At 38.3% G+C, this 23,988-nt stretch overlaps 1 protein-coding gene across 3 annotated transcripts in view; it reads right to left on the bottom strand.

The window, feature by feature from the left end:
• LOC123561963 (cadherin-23-like) overlaps window positions 1-23,988 on the bottom strand; it is a 147,336-nt gene that overhangs the window by 108,438 nt on the left and 14,910 nt on the right. For all 3 annotated transcript variants that reach the window (XM_053529799.1, XM_053529787.1, XM_053529794.1), the window contains exons 4-7: window positions 14,840-14,944; window positions 11,559-11,680; window positions 5,130-5,201; window positions 1,870-1,965 (exon numbers count right to left, since the gene is read on the bottom strand). In XM_053529799.1, coding sequence (XP_053385774.1) covers window positions 1,870-1,965; window positions 5,130-5,201; window positions 11,559-11,680; window positions 14,840-14,944 — 395 coding nt within the window. The remainder of the gene's footprint in view (window positions 1-1,869; window positions 1,966-5,129; window positions 5,202-11,558; window positions 11,681-14,839; window positions 14,945-23,988) is intronic.

The following is a 23,988-nucleotide window of genomic DNA, read 5'->3' on the forward strand; positions in this document are numbered from 1 at the left end:
AAATCTGATATTTTCAAAGCCGAAAGGAGCCATAATTCTTGCAAAAAGCAGGATGGAGTTATGTTTCTTGCTGTAGAGAGTCAACTTTTGATGGTGAATAAGTGTTGCAAGTTTTAAAGCAACAGCTTTGATAGTTTAGGATTAAAGTTGGCCTAAACATAAAACTTACCAAGAAATCTGATATTTTCTAAGCCAAATGGGCCATGATTCTGGCTGTACAGAGTCAGTTATTGATGGTGAACAAGTGTTGCAAGTTTTAAAGCAATAGATTTGATAGTTTAGGAGAAAAGCTTACCTAAACATAAAACTTAACCAGGCAATGACGACCCAAACGACGATCAAGTGATGACAATAACTCATCATTTTTTTTTTAAAAATCAGATGAGCTAAAAAGAAAAATCAGCCAAGTTCACACACGCATGAACTCCAGAAGGTGACAAGCACCTGATCTGAAAATTCATGTCTCAGTCTTTTAATCAATGCGAAAGTATCAATCTATCAACAGGAGATATGAAAAAATAATACTACTGTTTGCAGATTAAACTGCCCTTTCGCCTTTTTAAAAATCAATAGAATGGCGATGCTGAAGCTATTTTTGGACCTCGTCATACAGGTAACTCTGCCCTTTCAGTAAATCTTTTTTTCCGATACGAGGTCAGAATAATTTATGCATACACTGAATGAACTTGTTTACATCAGCCGCGCGACTGAGAATTTGACAAGATAGAAGGTTGAATTACGGTTGTTTAACCACTAAGAAAAAGATATAATAATCGTCATTTAAATCTTAAAAGATTACAAACTACATCAGGGACATAAATTATGTCACTGACTACATTTAGGTCGCAAGGATGTGAAAATAAGAACAGAAACCTCTAATACATTATAGGCATTGCCCTGCACAAATTTTAGATAATGCATCTCGTGTAACGCGACTGACTTGTGGGTGCTGTATCTCACCAAGTATCAACGTAAGTAACGAATGGTGGCATAATAGGTTCGAGCAGGGTGCTTTTTGCAGATGATTTTATCAATCAAGGTAATGTTTTCCTTTGCAGTTTCTTTCATTTCAAAAGGTTTGTTATGGGGAACTGGCCGAGGATGACCTATAATGAACGCATCTTGATGGTGATGCATCAAAATTTTCATATCATTTGTATGTTTTTCTAACATTCAGGAAATATTCACTAAAAAATAAGTATTTGGCTACCATCCTGTAATTCTCTTATTGTAAATAGATAATTACTGTTAAAATGTCTCGTATTTTTGTCATACCTGTACGACATACCCACACTAACAGATCGATCACCGTTGTATGCAGTTTCAAAAATACTTATGCCATCGGCGAAGTTGTTTTCTTATGTGTGGTGGGAGACATAATGATTAAAGAACACAACATTTGAGAGAAAAGTAAATGAAGTACTATATACGACCCAAAATCAAATAAATACACTGAAGTCCTACATCTGAAAAGTGTGTGCAGTTTAAGTATGCACATAATTATGCAGTCTTATATACAGACTTTGTGAACCATCTTGACTAAGATTTGAAACTAGTTCTGTGGCAGGAAATTACTTTAGATGCAACTATTTTTCCTTCGTCGATAATAATTGTCAAAGCAAACAAAAAATGCTGTTCCCATTTGGAGGTTGTTGAAATAGGAGTGTTTTACTTTTAATACAACGTATCCATAATATTCACGTTATTGTAGCTCTAGTCTTTTCAATTAATAAAGTTATGACAGGGATACTGGGCCTATTTTTAGCCATGTTGTAGAGTCAGAGCACATGCTTTGTGTACACGTGAAGAAACAACGCATTTAACTCTTTCAAGAACCAAGCTGAATATGTATATTGCAAGATGCCTGACCTCATTTATTTCCACACTGTAAGTAGCATTGCTCCTTTGGAATAATGGTGCGTTGTCATTTACGTCAACTACAACAAGAGTCATTGTAACTTCAGCCTGAAAAATATAAACAAGAGGTAATACAAGAGCTATCCGTAAGACAGCACGCTCGACTTTTCTCAGTGCCTGACTCTGAATTAGAGCTCTGCCAGTAAAAACTTTATAAAACTTTAACCAAAAAATTCAAAAAGTTAAAAAGGGGCATAAATCTGTCAAATTCTAAATCAATCAGAGTTATGGGAATTGTTTCTCCTTGTGTAGACTTCAATAGTAAATAATTAACTGTTTTAAGTGTCAAGTTAAAGGCTTTGATAGTAACAGAGATATATGACTTTATCAAAAACTTTAACCAAAAGTTCTGTGGCCTCTAGTCTGTACACAAGAAAATGAACTGACCTTGTAACCTAGTTTTTGACTTCAGGTAACCAATTTCAAACTTGTCATAGATTACACTGAAGCAATCATTTATGAAGCTCAGGAAGAAAGACAATGTGGCCTCTATAATGTTAACATAGTTTTTCTATGATTTGACCTAGTGACCTAGTTTCTTACTTTAAATAATACAATTCTAAACTTGTCTGATATTTTATAAAAACAAATACATTTTGTACTCTATCAAAACTTTATGAAGAGCAGGTAAAAATGTAGCCCCTGGAGTGTTACAAAGGGCCTCTTTTTTTCCTATTATTTGATCTAGTTTCCTAATTTTTGATCTCAGGTAAATTGGTTTCAAATCTTACCTAGACTTTATCAAGATAAACAATCTGATTAAGTTTCATGAAGATAAAGCAGAAAATGGCATCTACAGTGTTTTATTTACAAGGTCTTGCTCTGGTTTGACCTTAGTGACCTTGTGGTTGACCTCAGGTAACCTAGTTTCAACTTTATCCAAGATTTCATTTCAACAAATATTCTAATATTTATGATGATTAGGTAGAAAATGTGGCCTCTAAAATGGTAATAAGGTTTTTCTATGTTCTGAACTAGTGACCTAGTTTCTCGTCTTCAATAACCGAGTTTCAACCTTGACCTTTATTTCCAACAGAAAAATGCTCTAACGAAGTTTTATTAAGATCAAGTAAATAAGAGCTGTCCGTTATGGAGATAGTAACTTGCATGCAAAACTTTTACCAGAAGTTTTAAGATCATAGGGGACATAATCTGGCCAAAATGCATGTTAGGGTTATGGGACTTGATGCTATAACCTAGCTTTATAAGCCTGAAGATACAGTAAAGTTTCAATTCAATATCTGCATTAGTTTTGGAGATAGTAACTTGCATGGAAAACTTTAACCAGGATTTTCTAATATACATGTCAGAATTATGGGACTTGACCCAGTGAGGTTGGTAATTGACCTAGAAAAAGAAAAAAAAAATTCAAAGCTATATGCCTTTAAATGATAGCCATATGTACTTGAATGCAAAACTTTAACCAAAGTGTGACGCCGACACCGATGCCATGGTGAGTAGAATAGCTAGACTATTCTTTGAAAAGTCGAGCTAAAATGTGGCTTCAAAAGTGATAACAAACAATGTTTTTCTAAGACTCAACATGTTGATCTAATTTCTTTTACCCCAGGTAAACTGGTTTCAAATGTCATCTAAATTAGACTTCACTGAGATAAATATTCTGACAAATATTCATGTTGAACAGGTAAACAAGTAGCTTCTAAACAAGAGCTGTCACAGGAGACAGCCACTCGACTATTTCGATGCTGAATGTGAAACTGGGCACATATGAGGAAACTGGAGCTGTCACTGGAGTGTTTAATGACTCCAATTGTGGATGAAGATATTGCACAATAGCTTGAGTCTGTGTCAAAAATATTAAGTAACTAGAGATGCTTAGATGCTTTTGAGAAAAGCGCATGTCTCCCACAACTGCATTGTTTGTCTGGATGGTCTAGATGATTGGATCCAATCAGTAACTCAAGGGCCATAATTCAAAAGTGCCTGGGCGGATCTGGCTAGTTATCAAATCTGGCAGAGGTCTTATGGTCAAACACTATATAAGTATAATTCTAAGCAAAAAGGGGGCATACTGCATAAAATATTGGTGCAAGAGTTATGCACCTTGTGTCATATGATGTGGGTGATAATGTGGAACAATACTTCAAGTCTGAATCAAATGCTTTCGTAATAACTGAGATATAGTGAAAACGCATAACAAATTATCCATCAATTCTAAGTAAAAGGGGGCATAAGTCATGAAAGATTGGTGCCAGAGTTATGCACCTTGTTTCATATGATGTGGGTGATAAGGTGGAACAACTATTTTAAGTCTGAATCAAATCCATTTAGTAATAACTGAGATAGAGTGAAAGTGTATCAAAATATTAACCTGAAATTCTAAGGAAAAAGGGGGGATAATTCATGAAATATTGGTGCAAGAGTTATGGCCTTTCTGTCACATGATGTGAGTGATGATGTTGAACAACTATTTTAAGTTTGGATCAAATCCATTTAGGAATTACTGAGATAGAGCGGAATTGCATCAGAACTTTAACCTTAAATTCTAAGTAAAAAGGGGGATAATTCATAAAAAAGTGGCACCAAAGTTATGACCCTTGTGTCATATACTGTGGGAACATTGGAATCAATGCCCCTGGGTATAGATTACATGTAAAGCTGTGTTTGTTACAGGTATAGATTCATCAGGGTTTTAACCCAGCTAAAGTATGTGCTTTAAAAGTACCTCCTGGTTCTTTGAAGTTTTGAATGTATCTACATAAAGTAAAATTTAATGTAAACTATATTCAATATTTACAATAATATTTGTTTGTAACACATGAGACTATGATTAGTGTAAATCTTAGTTCTGGCCAACATGTCTTTTTCAAATCAGAATAATTTAAACAATGTTGGAACATTTGTGAAACCTTACCTTTACCTTTAGCCTACTGGCGGCAAGAGATTTTGCCTTTGCCGTCCATGCAGTCTGATCTTGATCTGCACTGGTCGCTATTCAGTCAAACATTTTTCAGTGAACACCATTCTGAATTATAAGTGGTACTGCCCAAACTGTATTGAGGGGACAGTACATTTTAGAAATTTAGCAAGGTAACGGTTAAAGTCCGGCAAGCAGTTTCTGTCGATACCAGTTTGATAAGAGGTGTTACCAGTTGTACAAAGCCTGTATTTTGAATGGTTTATGTGGCCTATATGTATTTTACTGTTTAAATGTTTCACTCTGTAAGATTTCAAATAAATGTTTTACTTACTGCTCCAGTAGAACTAGTACACTGAAACTTAATTTTCTTGTTATTTTGTGTGTCTTGATCTTTCACGATTTCCTGTAAATTCATAATACAAGTAAAGTTTAATATCCTGTTAAAAACAAAGTAAAGTGAAATAAAAACCTTCTATCAAAATCATTTCATTTACACATTGTGATATTTAAATGAGGATTTGATTCCAAAACTTGAACGAGGCTCATAATTTAATGAACAAAATATTTCAAACAAAATTATATTGTAATTCAATATAAGAACTGTCAGAGGACAGCGAAACTAGACTATTAAAAAACAAGAGGGTCATAATGACCCTGGATCGCTCACCTGAGTAATATGAGCTACATGTTTCAAATGTCAAACTGATGATTTTTAGAATTTTTTTTGGAAGATTTTCCGATGTACAATCAAGTAACCCCTGGGGCAGGGCCAATTTTACCCCGGAGGTCATAATATGAACAAAGTTTGTAGAAGTCTACTAGGCAATGTTACATATCAAATATCTAAGATCCAGGCCTTCTGGTTTATTTTTAGCAAATTTATGAAGATTTCCCTATGTACAATCAAGTAACCCCTGGGGCTGGGTCAATTTGACCCTGGGGGTCAAGATTTGAAATTTTTTTGTAGAGGTCCACTAGGCAATGCTACATGTCAAATATCTAAGCTCTAGGCCTTCTGGTTTATTTTTAGAAAATTTTGAAGATTTTTCTATGTACAATCAAATAACCCCATGGGGCGGGGTCAATTTGATCCTGGGGGTCATTATTTGAACAAATTTTGCAGAATTGTACTAGGCAATGCTACATGTCAAATATTTAAGATCTAGGCCTTCTGGTATATTTTTAGAAAATTTTTGAAGATTTTCCTATGTAAAATCAAGTGACCTCTGGGGCAGGGTCAATTTTGACCCCGGGGGACATGGTTTGAACAAATTTTGTAGAGGTCTACTAGGCAATGCTACAAGTGAAATATCTAAGCTCTAGGCCTTCTGGTTTATTTTTAGAAAATTTTTGAAGATTTTCCTATGTAAAATCAAGTGACCCCTAAGGGCGGGGTCAATTTTGACCCCGGGGTCATGATTTGAACAATTTTAGTAGAGGTCCGCTAGGCAATGCTACGTATCAAATATCTAAGCTCTAGGGCTTCTGGTTTTTCAGAAGAAGATTTTTTAAGATTTTCCTATGTAAAATCAAGTGACCCCTGGGGCTGGGTCAATTCTGACCCTGGGGTTTTGTAGAAGTCCACTAGGCAATGCTACATGTCAAATATCTAAGCCTAGGTCTTCTGGTTTATTTTCAGAAATTGTTTGAAGATTTTCATATGTTAAATCAAGTGACCCCTGGGGGGGGTCAATTTTGACCCCGGGGTCATGATTTGAACAACTTTAGTAGAAGTCCACTAGGCAATGCTACAAGTCAAATATCTAAGCTCTAGGGCTTCTGGTTTTTTGAGAAGAAGATTTTTTAGGATTTTCCTATGTAAAAGCAAGTGACCCTTGGGGCAGGGTCAATTTTGACCCCGGGGTCATGATTTGAATAAATTTGGTAGAGGTCCACTAGGCAATGCTTCATACCAAATATCTAAGCTCTAGGGCTTCTGGTTTTTGAGAAGAAGATTTTTAAGGTTTTTCCTTTCGGTTGCCATGGCAACCAGAGTTCTGCATGGAATTCAATTCTTTGAAAAATTTTGAAAGGGGGCCACCCAAGGATCATTACTGTGAAGTTTGGTGTAATTCTGCCCAGTGGTTTTCAAGAAGATTTTTTTACAAATTGTTGATGCACGCCGGACGACGGACATCAAGCGGTCACAATAGCTCACCTTGTCACTTCGTGACAGGTGAGCTTAAAAAGCCTAGTCACTGAAACAAGAGGGCCATGATGGCCCTATATCGCTCACCTGAGTACCATTGCTCTTAATGATAAGATCAAGTTCTGACATAGATCACATTGGCATACACATTAAATATCACCCTAATGGCATAATCTGAACAATCTTTATAGAGGACCATTAGATTATGTCACAAGCCAAATATTGAGGCTCTATGCCTTGTGATTTTGGACAAGAAGATTTTCAAAGTTTTCCCTATATAAGTCTATGTAAACCATGTGACCCCAAGGGCTGGGCCATATTTGACCCTAGGGGAATAATTCGAACAAGCTTGGTAGAGGACCTCTAGATGATGCTACATACCAACTAGAAAATGCTTTTGTAAAAAAGCGCATGTCTCCCCCAATGCAAAGTCCTATAGGCAAGAAGTCAATAGGGGTCAGGAGCAAAAGTCAAAGAGACACTGATGGTTGGTTGCAATAGGGATCATCTACTTGGCATGTCCAATCATCCCGCTAAATTTCAACACTCTTGGCCTAGTGGTTCTCAAGTCACTGTTCAGGCTTCTGTGACCTTGACCTTTGATCAAGTGATCTCAAAATAAATAGAGGTCATCTACTCTGCAAGTCCAATCATCCTATTAAGTTTCAACATTGTAGGTCAAGAGGTTCTCAAGTTATTTCCAAAAAATGATTTTACATGAACAGGCCCCTGTGGCCTTGACTTTTGATAGACTGACCCCAAAATCAATAGGGGTCATCTACTCTGCATGTTCAATCATCCTATGAAGTTTCAACATTCTGGGTCAAGTGGTTCTCAAGTTATTGATCGGAACTGGTTATCAATGTTCAGGCCCCTGTGACCTTGACCTTTAACGGAGTGGCTCCAAAAACAATAGGGGTCATTTACTCTGCATGAACAATCACCATATGAAGTTTCAACATTCTGGGTCGAGAGGTTCTCAAGTTATTGATTAGAAATGGTTTTCCATGTTCAGGCCCCTGTGGCCTTGACCTTTAACAGAGTGACCCTAAAATCATTAGGGGTCATCTACTCCATATGACCAATCATCCTATGAAATTTCATCATTCTGGGTCAAGTGGTTCTCAAGTTACTGACCGGAAATGGTTTTCAATGTTCAGGCCCCTGTGACCTTGACCTTTCACAGAGTGACCCCAAAATCGTTAGGGATCATCTATTTTGCATGACCAATCATCCTATTAAGTTTCAATATTCTGGGTCAAGTGGTTCTCAAGTTACTGACCTGAAATGGTTTTCAATGTTCAGGCCCCTGTGACCTTGACCTTTAATGGAGTGACCCCAAAATCGATAGGGGTCATTTACTTTGCATGTACAATCATCCTATGAAGTTAAACATTCTGGGTCAAGTGGTTCTCTAGTTATTGATCGGAAATGGTTTTCCATGTTCAGGCCCCTGTGACCTTGACCTTTGACAGAGTGACCTTAAAATCAATAGGGGTCATCTACTCTTCATGACCAATCATCCTATGAAGTTTCAACATTATGGGTCAAGTGGTTCTCAAGTTACTGACCGGAAATGGTTTTCAATGTTCAGGCCCCTGTGACCTTGACCTTTAATGGAGTGACCCCAAAATCAATATGGGTCATCTACTCTGCATGTACAATCATCCTATGAAGTTTCAACATTCTGGGTCAAGTGGTTCTCTAGTTATTGATCGGAAATGGTTTTCCATGTTCAGGCCCCTGTGACCTTGACCTTTGACAGAGTGACCTTAAAATCAATAAGGGTCATCTACTCTTCATGACCAATCATCCTATGAAGTTTCAACATTCTGGGTCAAGTGGTTCTCAAGTTACTGACCGGAAATGGTTTTCAATGTTCGGGCCCCTGTGACCTTGACCTTTAATAGAGTGACCCCAAAATCGATAGGGGTCATCTACTTTGCATGTACAATCATCCTATGAAGTTTCAACATTCTGGGTCAAGTGGTTCTCTAGTTATTGATCGGAAATGGTTTTCCATGTTCGGGCCCCTGTGACCTTGACCTTTGACAGAGTGACTTCAAAATCAATAGGGTCATCTACTCTTCATGACCAATCATCCTATGAAGTTTCAACATTCTGGGTCAAGTGGTTCTCAAGTTACTGACTGGAAATGGTTTTCAATGTTCGGGCCCCTGTGACCTTGACCTTTAATGGAGTGACCCCAAAATCGATAGGGGTCATCTACTTTGCATGTACAATCATCCTATGGAGTTTCAACATTCTGGGTCAAGTGGTTCTCTAGTTATTGATCGGAAATGGTTTTCCATGTTCGGGTCCCTGTGACCTTGACCTTTGATGGAGTGACCCCAAAATCCATAGGGGCCGTCTACTCCAGCAGCCCTACAACCCTATGAAGTTTGAAGGTTCTAGGTCAAATGGTTCTCCAGTTATTGCTCGGAAATGAAGTGTGACGTACAGACGGACGGACGGACAGACAGGGCAAAAACAATATGTCTCCTGGGGGAGACATAAATATAATTAAAAGCCCTATGATCTGTGTATTTGAACAAGAAGATTTTTAAAGTTTTTCCTTTTGGTTGCCATGTCAACCACAGTTCTATATGGAATTCAATTCTTTGAACAATTTTTAAAGAAAACCATCCAAGAAACATCCCTGTGAAGTTTCATCAAAATTGGCCTGATGGTTTACCAGGAGATGTTGTTTAAAGGAAAGTGTGGACGAACGAAGGACAGACACCGGACGGACGGATGCCAGACGGTGAGCGATCAAAATAGCTCATCCTGAGCCTTTGGCTCAGGTGAGCTAAAAACTGAAAATGTTTTCAAAAATTTGTTTTTGTATTATTTCTCATTGTTTTAAATACATGTAAGTAACAGGAAACAGAAGTATTTATAATTATTTAATCCCGGGAAAAATACAATCGCAAATTCGGCAAATAATTATAATTATAAATACTTCTGTTTCCTGTGACTTACCATATATCTAAACCATAAAACAATGAGAAAAATACGAGAGCAAACTTTTGAAATCATCTCCCATTTTTATAGATCTATAGACTGCTCTTTGTAATTTCTCATGTTCATATTGATTATCAGACCTCTGGCCTGCCCTGTACGGGTTGTCTGGAGATGGTGAACAATTTGCCTTGTTCTGGTATAACACAACTAATGGGAAATATTTCAAATGTACAAAACAATGTTACAGCAATATACTGTATCCAGTGAGAGACTTGTACCCAAAATTTAAACAACTTCTACCATGCCGTTTTTTTTATATAAATTTTGTATAATTTATGATATTTCCTCAAGCTCAAGTAGACAAACTTCCAAGTGATGGCCACTGTCCAAAACATTTTCAGAGAATTCATTATACAATCAAAACCTTAAAACAATGAGAAAAGTACAAGAGCAAACTTTTGAAATCATCTCCCATTTTTATAGATAACATATAGACTGCTCTTTGTAATTCTCAGTATTCGTATTAATTATCGGACCTCTAGCCTGCCCTGTACAGGGTGTCTGGAGGTCTGGTAATGGGACCTCTAGACCCCGGGTGTACAGGTCCGGTTACCGGACCCCTAGCCACTCCTATTCTAAATTATGGAATGGTTCTTGTGCATGACACGCCATCTCATGATGGTGAACAATTATGCCAAGTTACATCAAAATCCCTCAATGCATGAAGAAGAAAGGCTCTGGACAAAGTCATTCTTGTATCTGACCTTTGGTCTCTAAGTTTGACCTTGACCTTAGAGCTGGGGGTCTGGATCTTGTGCCTGACATGCTGTCTTATTATGGGAAACATTTGCACCAATTAAGTAATTTCAAAATCCCATGATGAATGGCAGAGTTATGAACCAGACACGAAACAGACCCTGTTAACCTTTGACCTCTAAGTGTGACCTTGACCTTGAAGCTAGAGGTCTGGGTCTTGTGCAAGACATGTTGTTTGATTATGGGGAACATATATGCCAAGTTATTTCAAAATCTCATGATGGACCGGACACGAAGTGTGACGGACGGAAGGACGGATGCAGCCTATTTCTATGTTCCCCTTTTTTTCTTTGAAAAATGCAGGGGACAAAATTACATTTAATATGTACAATGAGGCTTCGCACTGATCATTCCTGTGAGGTTTGGTGGAAATCTGCCCAATAATATTAGAGAAAAGGCCAAAACATCATAAAATTTGATGAATCAAGGGCCAATAACTCTGCTAAAAATTATCATGCAAGAAACTACCAATGATATGCACAACTACACTTGGCAATGATCACTCTTGTGAAATTTGGTGCAAATTCATTAAGTGGTGTCAGAGGACAAACTTTGTGACATACAGATGTAGAGACAGACACTGAAAATGTAAATTTTTCACTTCTAACGTGAAATAAATGACTTGTTTTTTTATTCATTGCATTGATGCAATTATAAAAGCGACAAAAAGGAACAAAATTGTAGTGTACAGGAATGCATGTAGTTCTGTCTGGAAAGGTTGACATAATCATATTATACATACCGATACTATGTTTATAGCACCTAAACAGATTATTTTTTATTTGCTATATTTCATGAGTACTATCGTACATAAGAATATCTGACACTTACCTCATAATCAAGAGGTTTCAGAAAAACATTCTTGAAAGCATTAACAGTAACAAAACTAGTGTCTGTTGTGGTAACTTTTGTTGGAAGATTACCATCTGTACAGCGAAGAAATCCAAGAGACTCTAAAATTAATAAAGAAGGGAAATTCATTACTTTTACATTACTGATAAGAAAAATTGAGCCGTACCATGAGAAAACCAACATAGTGGGTTTGCGACCAGCATGGATCCAGACCAGCCTGCGCATCTGCGCAGTCCAGTCAGGACCCATGCTGTTTGCTTTTAAAGCCTATTGGAATTGGAGAAACTGTTAGCGAACAGCATGGATCCTGACCAGACTGCGTGGATGCACAGGCTGGTCTGGATCCATGCTGATCGCAAACCCACTATGTTGGTTTTCTCACGGCACGGCTCAATTAAATCTGCCTTGTTAAGGTATGTCCCACCTAATAAGAAATAAATTCAAATGTTCAAAACAATGTTACAGCAATATACTGTATCCAGTGAGAGACTTGTATGCAAAATTTAAACAACTTCTACCGTGCCGTCTTTTTTTTTTTTATAAATTTTGTATAATTCATGATATTTCCTCAAGCTTAAGTTGAGACAAATTTCAAAGTGATGGCCACTGTCCAAAACGTTTTCTACAGAAAATAGAAGAGGACAAAACCGCAAAAGTTTTAATAGTGGTTCCCTTATGGACGACCCAGAATTGGTGGCCAAGTCTAATGAGAATGGTATGAGGAACTTGTTACAAACTACCACACCCACAAGCAATACTGAGCCTGCCTCACAAACCGGACTTAAAATACCTATTGAAAAAGATGTGTGTGGGGGCTTTTCTTATACCAGGAGAACACTACGCACCCAAGGCATACCGAGAAAAACTAGAGACATCATCATCAAATCATGGAAAGCGAGCACTCAAAAGTAGTATGACCCTTACATTAGGGCATGGCTGTTTCACTGCAGGAAAGATAATCCCATTAATCCCAATATAAAAACAGTGCTAACGTTTCTAACAAAGATGTATGACAGGGGCTAAGATATAGTGCAATGGGCACAGTTATAATGGTCGGCAATAAGTGTATTCGTGAAAATAGGTGGTAATATGGATTTAAATTCCAACAAAACAATCACTAGATTCATGAAGGGAGTTTTTAATGATAGACCAACATTACCACGATACCAAACCACATGGGATGTTCAGATAAGAGTACTTATCAGTTGCTTCAGAGGAGGAGATATTTATGTAAATTGTCAATGATGGAAGATAATGACAATGGATCATCCGATGACATCTCCCTATACAAATAGCTCACTCTAAACGTTCTGTTCTAGTGAGCTACAAAGGAGCATAATTTCATCAAAATGAAAGCATGAACATGGAATCTATGTATTTGGTACTATTATGGACAAGGCTTGTAAGTAGTTGCATTCAGTTTTTATGAGTAATAACTACGACACAAGTTTGCTGAGAATCGTTAACAAGTTGTCTACACACAACACCAATGCCAAGGTAATTGCAATAGCTCCGATGAACTTTGTCACAGTATGGAATATTGTGTTTAAAGTCAACCTAAAATGTGGGAAAGGATGTGCAACATTAAAACAGGATACACCACAATGCACTCATTGTATCATGTGTTGAACTTCGTCTTGCACGCTCAGGCATCAGGTTGTGTGTTGACCATCTGTTCTTCTAGGTCGATGCTAGCCATGCGATACTATGCACAACAATACACATATTATGCTTCAACCTAAAAGACTTTGACACAAAAATGCAATATAATACACTAGAATGGGACACAATGCATGACATTAATGTCAAAATGTCTTGTCCTAAAGTTGCCCACTGTATTGTGTGTCAAGCTTCATGTCACATTGCCGTGCCATTTTATTTTATTGCATGACTACAGTTAATAACACTTCTCTACCAATAAATTTTACAATATTAGACTCATACTTTTCCTAAATCTTACAACAAGAGGGCCAACATGGCCCTAGGTTGCTCACCTGAGAAACACACCATAACAGTGTAAACATGTTTGACCTAGTGATTTCATGGAAACAAATATTCTGACTGATTTTCATTAAGATTGGACCAAAAATGTGGTCTCTTTAAGTGTAAACAAGTATTTTCTTCAATTTGACCTAGTGACCTAGTTTTTGAGCCAAGATTACCTACATTCGCACTTGACCTAGATTTGATCAAGTCTGACCAAATTTCATCAACCTCTATTGAAAAATACAGCCCCTATCGCATACAAAACATTTTTCTTTGATTTGTCCTAGCGACATGTTTTTGTCCCCAGATGACCCATATTCAAACTTGACCTTTATTTCATCAAGGCTATCATTCTGACCATTTTTCATGAAGATCAATTGAAAAATACAGTCTCTATTGCTTACACAAGGATTTTCTTTGTTTTGACCTAGTTACCTAGTTTTTAACCACAGATGACCAATATTCTAACTTGACCTAGATTTCATCAAGGCAATCATTCTGACTAAATTTTATGAATATCCAGTGTAAAATGCAACCCCTACTGCATACACAAGGTTTTTCTTTAATTTGACTGGGAGACCTAGTTTTTGACCCTAGATAACCCATACATGATACCCAAACTTCACCTAGATTTTATCATGACAAACATTCTGATCAAATTTCATGAAGATTCGGTGTAAAATGCAGCCACTATTGCATATACAGGGTTTTTCTTTGATTTGACCTAGTAACCTAGTTTTTGACCCTACATGACCCATATTCAAACTTGACCTAGATTTCATCAAGGCAATCATTCTGAAACATCAATTGAAAAAAAACAGCCTCTATCACATACACAAGGTTTTTCTTTGATTTGACCTAATGGCCTAGTTTTTGACCCCAGAAGTCCCATTTTCAAATTTGGCTTAGATTTCATGAAGGTTATTCTGACAAAATTTCATGAAGATCAGTTGAAAAATACAGCCTCTATGGTATACACAAGCTATATGTTGACAGACGACAGACGGCAGACAGACAGACAGATGCCGGACATTGTGTGATCACAATAACTCACCGGAGCATTGCTCTTACAAGATCTCTTAGTATTTGCATGTGTGGCAGATGGGTCAGGAAAGAGGATGTGTTGTGTTGTTTTATTTTTCATACATACATTTTTTGGGGACAGCAACCAAACTCTATTTTCAGAATCATTTTAGCTTTATGAATGTTGCAGACTGGACTTGCCTTAAGCCTGCACTAACTTTGTTGGAAAATGAATAATGTTGTGCACCTACTTGGTCTTTGATTAACTGTTGGTAGATTTCCATCTACTTCCTTTGCTTGGCTTAACTGCTGTCGTATGTTCGTCTCATCTGTTTTATCAAATGATGGAATGGCACCTGTGAAAAAAGCAGACGTCTCATATTGTTTTGCAATATTTTATTGAAATTGTCCTCTTCTTTTTTTCTCAGTTTAAAATAAAACAAGAAATTGCCATAGCCACAGCGCCACCACTACTGTACAGCGCCATCACTGATGCGATAGCACCACCACTTTTAAACAAGAGCGCTGCCAAGCTGTGCAATATACGCCCGAAGGGTTACATTAGAGGATGGGAGCAAAATTTAAAGATCTTGACTGTTGAAGCCCAAAGGACAGGAACAACAAAAAGAAGAAATTCCTCCCCCCACCCCCAAAAAAAACTTTTTAAGTCCACAAAAAAATTCTTACCAGGTAATGTTATGTCAAAATATATGTTGTACCACAGAAAAGTGGTCTCAGTTTTTCCCTACTGCCAATAATAAACAAGAGGACCATGATGGTCCTGAATCGCTCACCTGTTCCCACATGATCCAGTTTTGAGTATGTCGTTTTTTCTATTATTTGACATAGTGACCTAGTTTTAGAGCTCATGTGACCCCATTTTGAACTTGACCTAGATATCATCAAGATAAAAATTCTGACCAATTTTCATGAAGATCTCATGAAAAATATGGCCTCTAGAGAGGTCACAAGGTTTTTCTATTTTTATACCTACTGGCCTTGTTTTTGACCGCACGTGACCCAGTTTCCAAAATGACCTAGATATCATCAAGATGAACATTCAGACCAATTTTCATGAAGATCCATTGAAAAATATGGCCTCTAGAGAGGTCAAAAGATTTTTCTAATTTTAGATCTACTGACCTAGTTTTTAACCGCAGTTGACCCAGTTTAAAACTTGACCTAGATATCATCAAGATGAACACTCAGACCAACTTTCATACAAATCCCATGAGAAGTATGGCCTCTAGAGAGGTCAAGGTTTTTTTATTATTTGACCTACTGACCTAGTTTTTGAAGGCATGTGACCCAGTTTCAAACTTAACCTAGATATCATCAAGGTGAACATTCTGACCAATTTTCATGAAGATCCATTCAAGGGTATGACCTCTAGACAGGTTTTTCTATTTTAAGACCTATTGACGTAGTTTTTGATCGCAGTTGACCCAGTTTCAAACTTGATCTAGATATCATCAAGATAAAAATCCTGACCAATTTTCATACAGATTCCATGAAAAATATGGCCTCTAGAGAGGTCACAAGGTTTTTTAATTATTTGACCTAATGACCTACTTTTTTGAAGGCACGTGACCCACTTTCAAATTTGACTTAGATATCATCAAGATGAACATTCTGACCAATTTTTATGAAGATCCATTCACAAGTATGGCCTCTAGAGAGGTCACAAGATTTTTCTATTTTTAGACCTACTGACCTAGTTTTTGACCGCACGTGACCCAGTTTTGAACTTGACCTAGATATCATCAAGATAAACATTCAGACCAAGTTTCATACAGATCCCATGAAAAATATGGCCTTTAGAGAGGTCACAAGGTTTTTCTATTATTTGACCTACTGACCTAGTTTTTGATGGCATGTGACCCAGTTTCAAACTTGACCTAGATATCATCAAGGTGAACGTTCTGACCAATTTTCATGAAGATCTTGTGAAATATATGGCCTCTAGAGAGGTCACAAGGTTTTCCTATTTTTAAACCTACTGACCTAGTTTTTGACCACACGTGACCCAGTTTCGAATTTGACCTTGATATCATCAAGATGAACATTCTGACCAATTTTCATACAGACCCCATGAAAAATGTGACCTCTAGAGTGGTCACAAGCAAAAGTTTACGGACGCACGCACGCACGACGGACGATGGACGCTGTGCGATCACAAAAGCTCACCTTGTCACTTTGTGACAGGTGAGCTAAAAACTTTCAAAATAAGGTATTTATAGTAACAAAAAAGGGAGTAGTTAAAAACAAGAGGACCATGATGGTCCTGAATCGCTCACCTCTTCCCACATGATCCAGTTTTGAGTATGACGTCATTTTTTTTTATTATTTGACATAGTGACCTAGTTTTTGAGCTCATGTGACCCAGTTTTGAACTTGACTTAGATATTATAAAGATAAAAATTCTGACCAATTTTCATGAAGATCCATTGAAAAATATGGTCTCTAGAGAGGTCACAAGGTTTTTCTATTATTTGACCTATTGACCTAGTTTTTTTAAAGGCACATGACCCAGTTTCAAACTTGACCTAGATATCATCAAGGTGAACATTCTGCCCAATTTTCATGAAGACCCATTCAAGGGTATGGCCTCTAGAGAGGTCACAAGGTTTTTCTATTTCAAGACCTACTGACCTAGTTTTTGATCGCAGTTGACCCAGTTTCAAACTTGACCTAGATATCATCAAGATAAACATTCAGACCAACTTTCATACAGATCCCATGAAAAATATTGCCTCTAGAGAGGTCACAACGTTTTTTCATTATTTGACCTACTGACCTACTTTTTGATGGCACGTGACCCACTTTCGAACTTGACTTAGATATCATCAGGGTGAACATTCTGACCAATTTTTATGGAGATCCATTCACAAGTATGGCCTCTAGAGAGGTCACAAGGTTTTTCTATTTTTAGACCTACTGACCTAGTTTTTGACCGCACATGACCCTGTTTCAAACTTGACCTAGATATCATCAAGATGAACATTCAGACCAACTTTTATGAAGATCCATTGAAAAATATGGCCTTTAGAGAGGTCACAAGGTTTTTCTATTATTTGACCTACTGACCTAGTTTTTGATGGCATGTGACCCAGTTTCAAACTTGACCTAGATATCATCAAGATAAAAAATTCAGACCAACTTTCATACAGATCCCATGGAAAATATGGCCTCTAGTTAGGTCACAAGGTTTTTCTATTTTTAGACCTACAGACCTAGTTTTTGACCGCACGTGACCCAGTTTTGAACTTGACCTAGATATCATCAAGATGAACATTCAGACCAACTTTTATGAAGATCCATTGAAAAATATGGCCTTTAGAGAGGTCACAAGGTTTTTCTATTATTTGACCTACTGACCTAGTTTTTGATGGCACGTGACCCACTTTCGAACTTGACTTAGATATCTTCAAGGTGAACATTCTGACAAATTTTCATGAAGATTTCATGAAATATATGGCCTCTAGAGAGGTCACAAGGTTTTTCTATTTTTACACCTACAGACCTAGTTTTTGACCGCACGTGACCCAGTTTTGAACTTGACCTAGATATCATCAAGATGAACATTCAGACCAACTTTCACACAGATCCCATGAAAAATATGGCATTTAGAGAGGCCACAAGGTTTTTCTATTATTTGACCTACTGACCTAGTTTTTGAAGGCACGTGACCCAGTTTCGAACTTGAACTAGATATAATCAAGGTGAACATTCTGACCAATTTTCATGAAGATCTTGTGAAATATATGGCCTCTAGAAAGGTCACAAGGTTTTTCTATTTTTAGACCTACTGACCTAGTTTTTGATGGCACGTGACCCAGTTTTAAACTCGACCTAGATATCATCAAGATAAACATTCAGACCAACTTTCATACAGATCCCATGAAAAATATGGCCTTTAGAGAGGTCACAAGGTTTTTCTATTATTTGACCTACTGACCTAGTTTTTGATGGCACGTGACCCAGTTTCGAACTTGACCTAGATATCATCAAGGTGAACGTTCTGACCAACTTTCATGAAGATCTTGTGAAGTATATGGCCTCTAGAGAGGTCACAAGATTTTTCTATTTTTGGAACTACTGACCTAGTTTTTGACCGCACGTGACCCAGTTTCTAACTTGACCTAGATATCATCAAGATGAACATTCTGACCAATTTTCATGAACATCCATTGAAAATTATGGCCTCTAGAGAGGTCACAAGGTTTTTCTATTTTTAGACCTACTGACCTAGTTTTTGAGGGCACGTGACCCAGTTTCGAACTTGACCTAGATATCATCAAGGTGAACATTCTGACCAACTTTCATAAAGATCCCATGAAAAATGTGACCTCTAGAGTGGTCACAAGCAAAAGTTTACGGACGCACGGACGGACGGACGACGGACGACGGACACCGCGCGTTCACAAAAGCTCACCTTGTCACTTTGTGACAGGTGAGCTAAAAAATTATGGTAAGAGAACAACAAGGCAGTCTGAAAGACAGCTAAATCCCCCGCCACTGCTATGGCTAGTGAAAGGGTAAACCTTTGATTTTAGCTGTGACCTTGACCTTGAACTGACATGGCTGACTCATGAATTCTGCACAACGTCTTGATGAGGTGATCATTTGACCAAAGTTTCATGAAAATCCTTCAATGGGTTTAGGAGATACAGAGCTGAAACCTTTGACTTTCAGTTGTGACCTTGACCTTGAGTTGACATGGCTGACTCATGAGTTCTTGATGAGGTGATCATTTGACCCAAGTTTGATGAAAATCCTTCAAGGGGTTAAGGAGATACAGAGTCGACACCAAATGGAAGGCTCAAACCTTCGACCCTTAGTTGTGACCTTGACCTTGAGCTGGCATGGTTGACTCATAATTTCTGCACATCGTTCTGATGAGGTAATCATTTGACCCATGTTTTATAAAATTCCTTCAAGGGGTTTAGGAGATATAGAGCGGACACGAAATGGAAGGCTCAAACCTTTGACCTTCAGCTGTGACCTTGACCTTGAGCCGACATGGCTGACTCATAAGTTTTGCACATCGCCTTGATGAGGTGATCGTTTGACCAAAGTTTGATGAAAATCCTTCAAGGGGTTTAGGAGATATAGAGTGGGCATAAAATGGAAGGCTCAAACCTTTGACCCTAAGTTGTGACCTTGACCTTGAGCTGGCATGACTGACTCGTGGATTCTGCACATCGTCTTGATGAGGTGATCATTTGACCCAAGTTTTATAAAATTCCTTCAAGGGGTTTAAGAGATATAGAGCGGACACAAAATGGAAGGCTCAAACCTTTGACCTTGAGTTGTGACCTTGACCTTGAGCCAGCATGGCTGACTCATGGGTTCTGCACATCGTCTTGATGAGGTGATCATTTGACCCAAGTTTTATAAAATTCCTTCAAGGGGTTTAGGAGATATAGAGCGGACACAAAATGGAAGGCTCAAACCTTTGACCTTGAGTTGTGACCTTGACCTTGAGCCAGCATGGCTGACTCATGGGTTCTGCACATCGTCTTGATGAGGTGATCATTTGACCCAAGTTTTATAAAATTCCTTCAAGGGGTTTAGGAGATATAGAGCGGACACAAAATGGCAGGCTCAAACTTTTGACCTTGAGTTGTGACCTTGACCTTGAACCGACAAGGCTGACTCATGGGTTCTGCACATCATCTTGATGAGGTGATCATTTGACCCAAGTTTCATGAAAATCCTTCAAGGGGTTTAGGAGATATGGACCGGACACGATTTTGTTACGGACGGAAGGACGGACGGACGGAAGGACGGACGCAGACCATTCCTATAATCCCTCCGCCACGGCGGGGGATTAAAAAGGCATCTGCCAAATAAAACAAGAGCACTGCAATGCATAGCAATATACACAAAGCAAAGTCATATATGACTTTTGACCCCTAAGTATGACCTTGACCTTGAAGGGAGTCATCCAAAACATGCGCTCTGCATGTCGCCTCAGTGTGGTGATTATTTGTGCCAAGTTTCTTTGAAATCCTTCAAGCAGTTCAAGAGTTACAGAGTGGACACAGCAAAGTCATATATGACCTTTCACTCCTAAGTGTAACCTTGACCTTGAAGCTAGTCATCCGAAACAAGCACTCTGCACATCCTCTCAGTGTGGTGAACATTTGTGCCAAGTTTCTTTGAAATCCTTCAAGCAGTTCAAGAATTACTGAGCGGACACGAAACACACTCATATGACCTTTGACTCCTGTGTGACCTTGACCTTGAAATGAGACATCCAAAACATGTGCTCTGCACATCGACTCGGTGTGGTGAACATTTGTGTCAAGTTTCTTTGAAACCCTTCAAGGGGTTCATGAGTTACAAAGCGGACACGATATTGCTAATGAACGGACGGGCAGATGGACACCGGGACCATAACATAGTATGTCCCTTCGGGCGTATAACAACTTCCTTACAATATTCAAAGGTGGAGAATTCAGAGCATGCAGAGCACTGCAATGCATAGCAATATACACAAAGCAAAGTCATATATGACCTTTGACCCCTAAGTGTGACCTTGACCTTGAAGCGAGTCATCAAAAACATGTGCTCTGCATGTCGCCTCAGTGTGGTGAACATTTGTGCCAAGTTCCTTTGAAATCCTTCAAGCAGTTCAAGAGTTACAGAGCGGACACAGCAAAGTCATATATGACCTTTCACTCCTAAGTGTGACCGTGACCTTGAAGCTAGTCATCCGAAACAAGCGCTCTGCATGCCGCCTCAGTGTGGAGAACATTTGTGCCAAGTTTCTTTGAAATCCTTCAAGCAGTTCAAGAGTTACAGAGCGGACACAGCAAAGTCATATATGACCTTTCACTCCTAAGTGTGACCTTGACCTTGAAGCTCGTCATCCGAAACAAGCGCTCTGCATGCCGCCTCAGTGTGGAGAACATTTGTGCCAAGTTTCTTTGAAATCCTTCAAGCAGTTCAAGAGTTACAGTGCGGACACAGCAAAGTCATATATGACCTTTCACTCCTAAGTGTGACCTTGACCTTGAAGTCTCGGTGTGGTGAACATTTGTATCAAGTTTCTTTGAAATCCTTCAAGGGGTTCAAGAGTTATAAAGCGGACACGAAATTGCTAACGGACGGACACACGGAATGACACCGGGACCATAACATAATACGTCCCTTCGGGCGTATAAAAATACTGGCATATTTCTTTTAAGGGATATTTCATTACTACAGATATTTAGACCATCTGCATGCACGATAATTTTCTTGTGTTTATGCATTAAATTACAGCTCGAATACAGACAGACTGATATCAAAATGTGCAACTGTGAGAATCAGGAGAAAATCTCTCGACACCACAATTTTTTAAACATTTTAATGAAATTATAGTCATCCTGTAGTAAAAGTGTTCTTACACAGCACTACATTCTCCAATTTTTTAAATAAGTTTTATCGATAAAAGTATAAGACAGAATGTTAACATTTACAGTTTGAAAGAAGTGATAGCTGCACCACAGAAATGATAATAGCTCTTTTCCTTATCACCACTTTTTGGTGGTGGCGCTAGGGTTTAGTAGCCGTGTATCTGTATTTTAAAGATTTAATGAGATTTTGTTTCTAAGAACCTGAGCCATAAAACTGATGCTCTAAAACTGTGACTTCCAAGTGTGACCTTGACTTGGAGATAGGGGTCTGGGCCTTGCGTATGACTCGTTGTCTCATTATGGGGAACATTTGTGCAAAGTTATTTCAAAATCCTTTGATGAAACATTAATTTTGTGCCAAGTTATTTCAAAATTCCTTGAAGAATGGCAGAGATATGGACTGGACACTAAACAATACCCTGTTAACCTTTGACCTTTAAGTGTAACATTTACCTTGGAGCTAGGGATCTGGGTCATGTTGTCGCATTATAGGGAACACTAAATTTAGTCTTGCAGAGTTAGTTACTTTATACTAATTTGTTTGAGCTCAATTTGTGATTAAAGATTCAAGCTTATTGAAACCACTCTTGAGTCCGCTTCCTGGAAAAACCAGTACTGGTGTCATATGTATGAGAAGTCATGGTTGTGACCCCAGTGGGGCTCGAACCCATGACCCCTGGATTGAGCGGCCGACATCTTATCCACTAGACCACCACTGCCTTTCATTGGCAGAGTTATGGACCAGACATAAACAGTGACAGACACAGCAGAAGGATGGATCGGAAGATGCAGCCCACTTCATTGTTACCTATCTTTCTTTTAAAAAGGCAGGGGTCAATAATTTTACTTACACAACTTATCTGTATACTACTAATACTTCAGGCAACGAGCACAGCTAATAAATATCAAAAAATGAATATCAAGCATTTTTACTGGGCTCTCATTCTTCATGGCAGAAAAATGTACATGGAATATACTGGTGTAGCAGTCAGTTTTTTCCTCAGTCAGTGAAAAATCCAACCAGCTGATTTTTTCCTTGGGGAAAAAATCAACCAAATGGTTTTATCCTACACTAGTTAGTTTTTCCCCCCTAGTTTTTCTGCAGGAACAAGGGAGAAACTAGAGATGTTTTTGAGAAAAGCGCATGTCTCCCACAACTGCCTTGTTTGGCTGGATTGTTCAGACAAATGGCTTCTATGAAAAATGTCTAGTTTCTTTAGATGGACTAGACGAGTGGACCTATAGATGGTCTAGACAAGTGGATCCAACCAGTAATTCAAGGGCCATCATTCAAAAGTGCCTGAGCAGATTTGGCTAGTTATCGAACTTGGCCGAGGTCTTATGGTCAAACACATTTTGTTCAAGTTTGGTGAAGACCGGATGAGAAATGTTCGACTTAGAGTGCGGAAAAGCTTTGTGACAGACTGACACACAGACACACACACAGACCGGAGTAAATCAATATGTCTCCCACACCACTGTGTGGAGAGAGACATAATTACGACCAGTTGTTTTTTTCTCACCCCTTGTTAGTTTTTTCCACTATTTTTTTTTCTTTTCATAAAAAACGGGGAGAAAAAAAACCTAGTCATTTTATCTCCCCCAGCCCTTAAGTTAATTATTTCCACCAAACCTGACCAGTTGGTTCTTTCCTCACTTAGTGTGCATGTATTTGCATGTCTGAATAATACATGGTTAAGAGGAAGAAAACTGACTTAAGTTGGTTCTTTTCCCCCTAAAACAAAATTCTGGAATTTAAAAAAAAATAAAATAACCCCCTAGTCCCCGCCCTCCCCCCACCCCTCCTCTCCAGAATATCAAATGGCCGGCCTCTAACAAGTCAACCCCCCCCCCCTCCCACCACTCCTCTCCGGAATATCAAATGGCCGGCCTCTAACAAGTCAAGTGAAGAAAATACCTTGCAAGCTTTTTAGAAATCAGATGAGCTAGAATTCCCTTGCTTAATTGCAGAGTAAAAGTCTAATGAAAGATAT

This window comes from Mercenaria mercenaria, chromosome 2 (genome assembly GCF_021730395.1).
Source record: "Mercenaria mercenaria strain notata chromosome 2, MADL_Memer_1, whole genome shotgun sequence".
In the NCBI taxonomy this organism is placed as follows: Eukaryota; Metazoa; Mollusca; class Bivalvia; order Venerida; family Veneridae; genus Mercenaria; species Mercenaria mercenaria.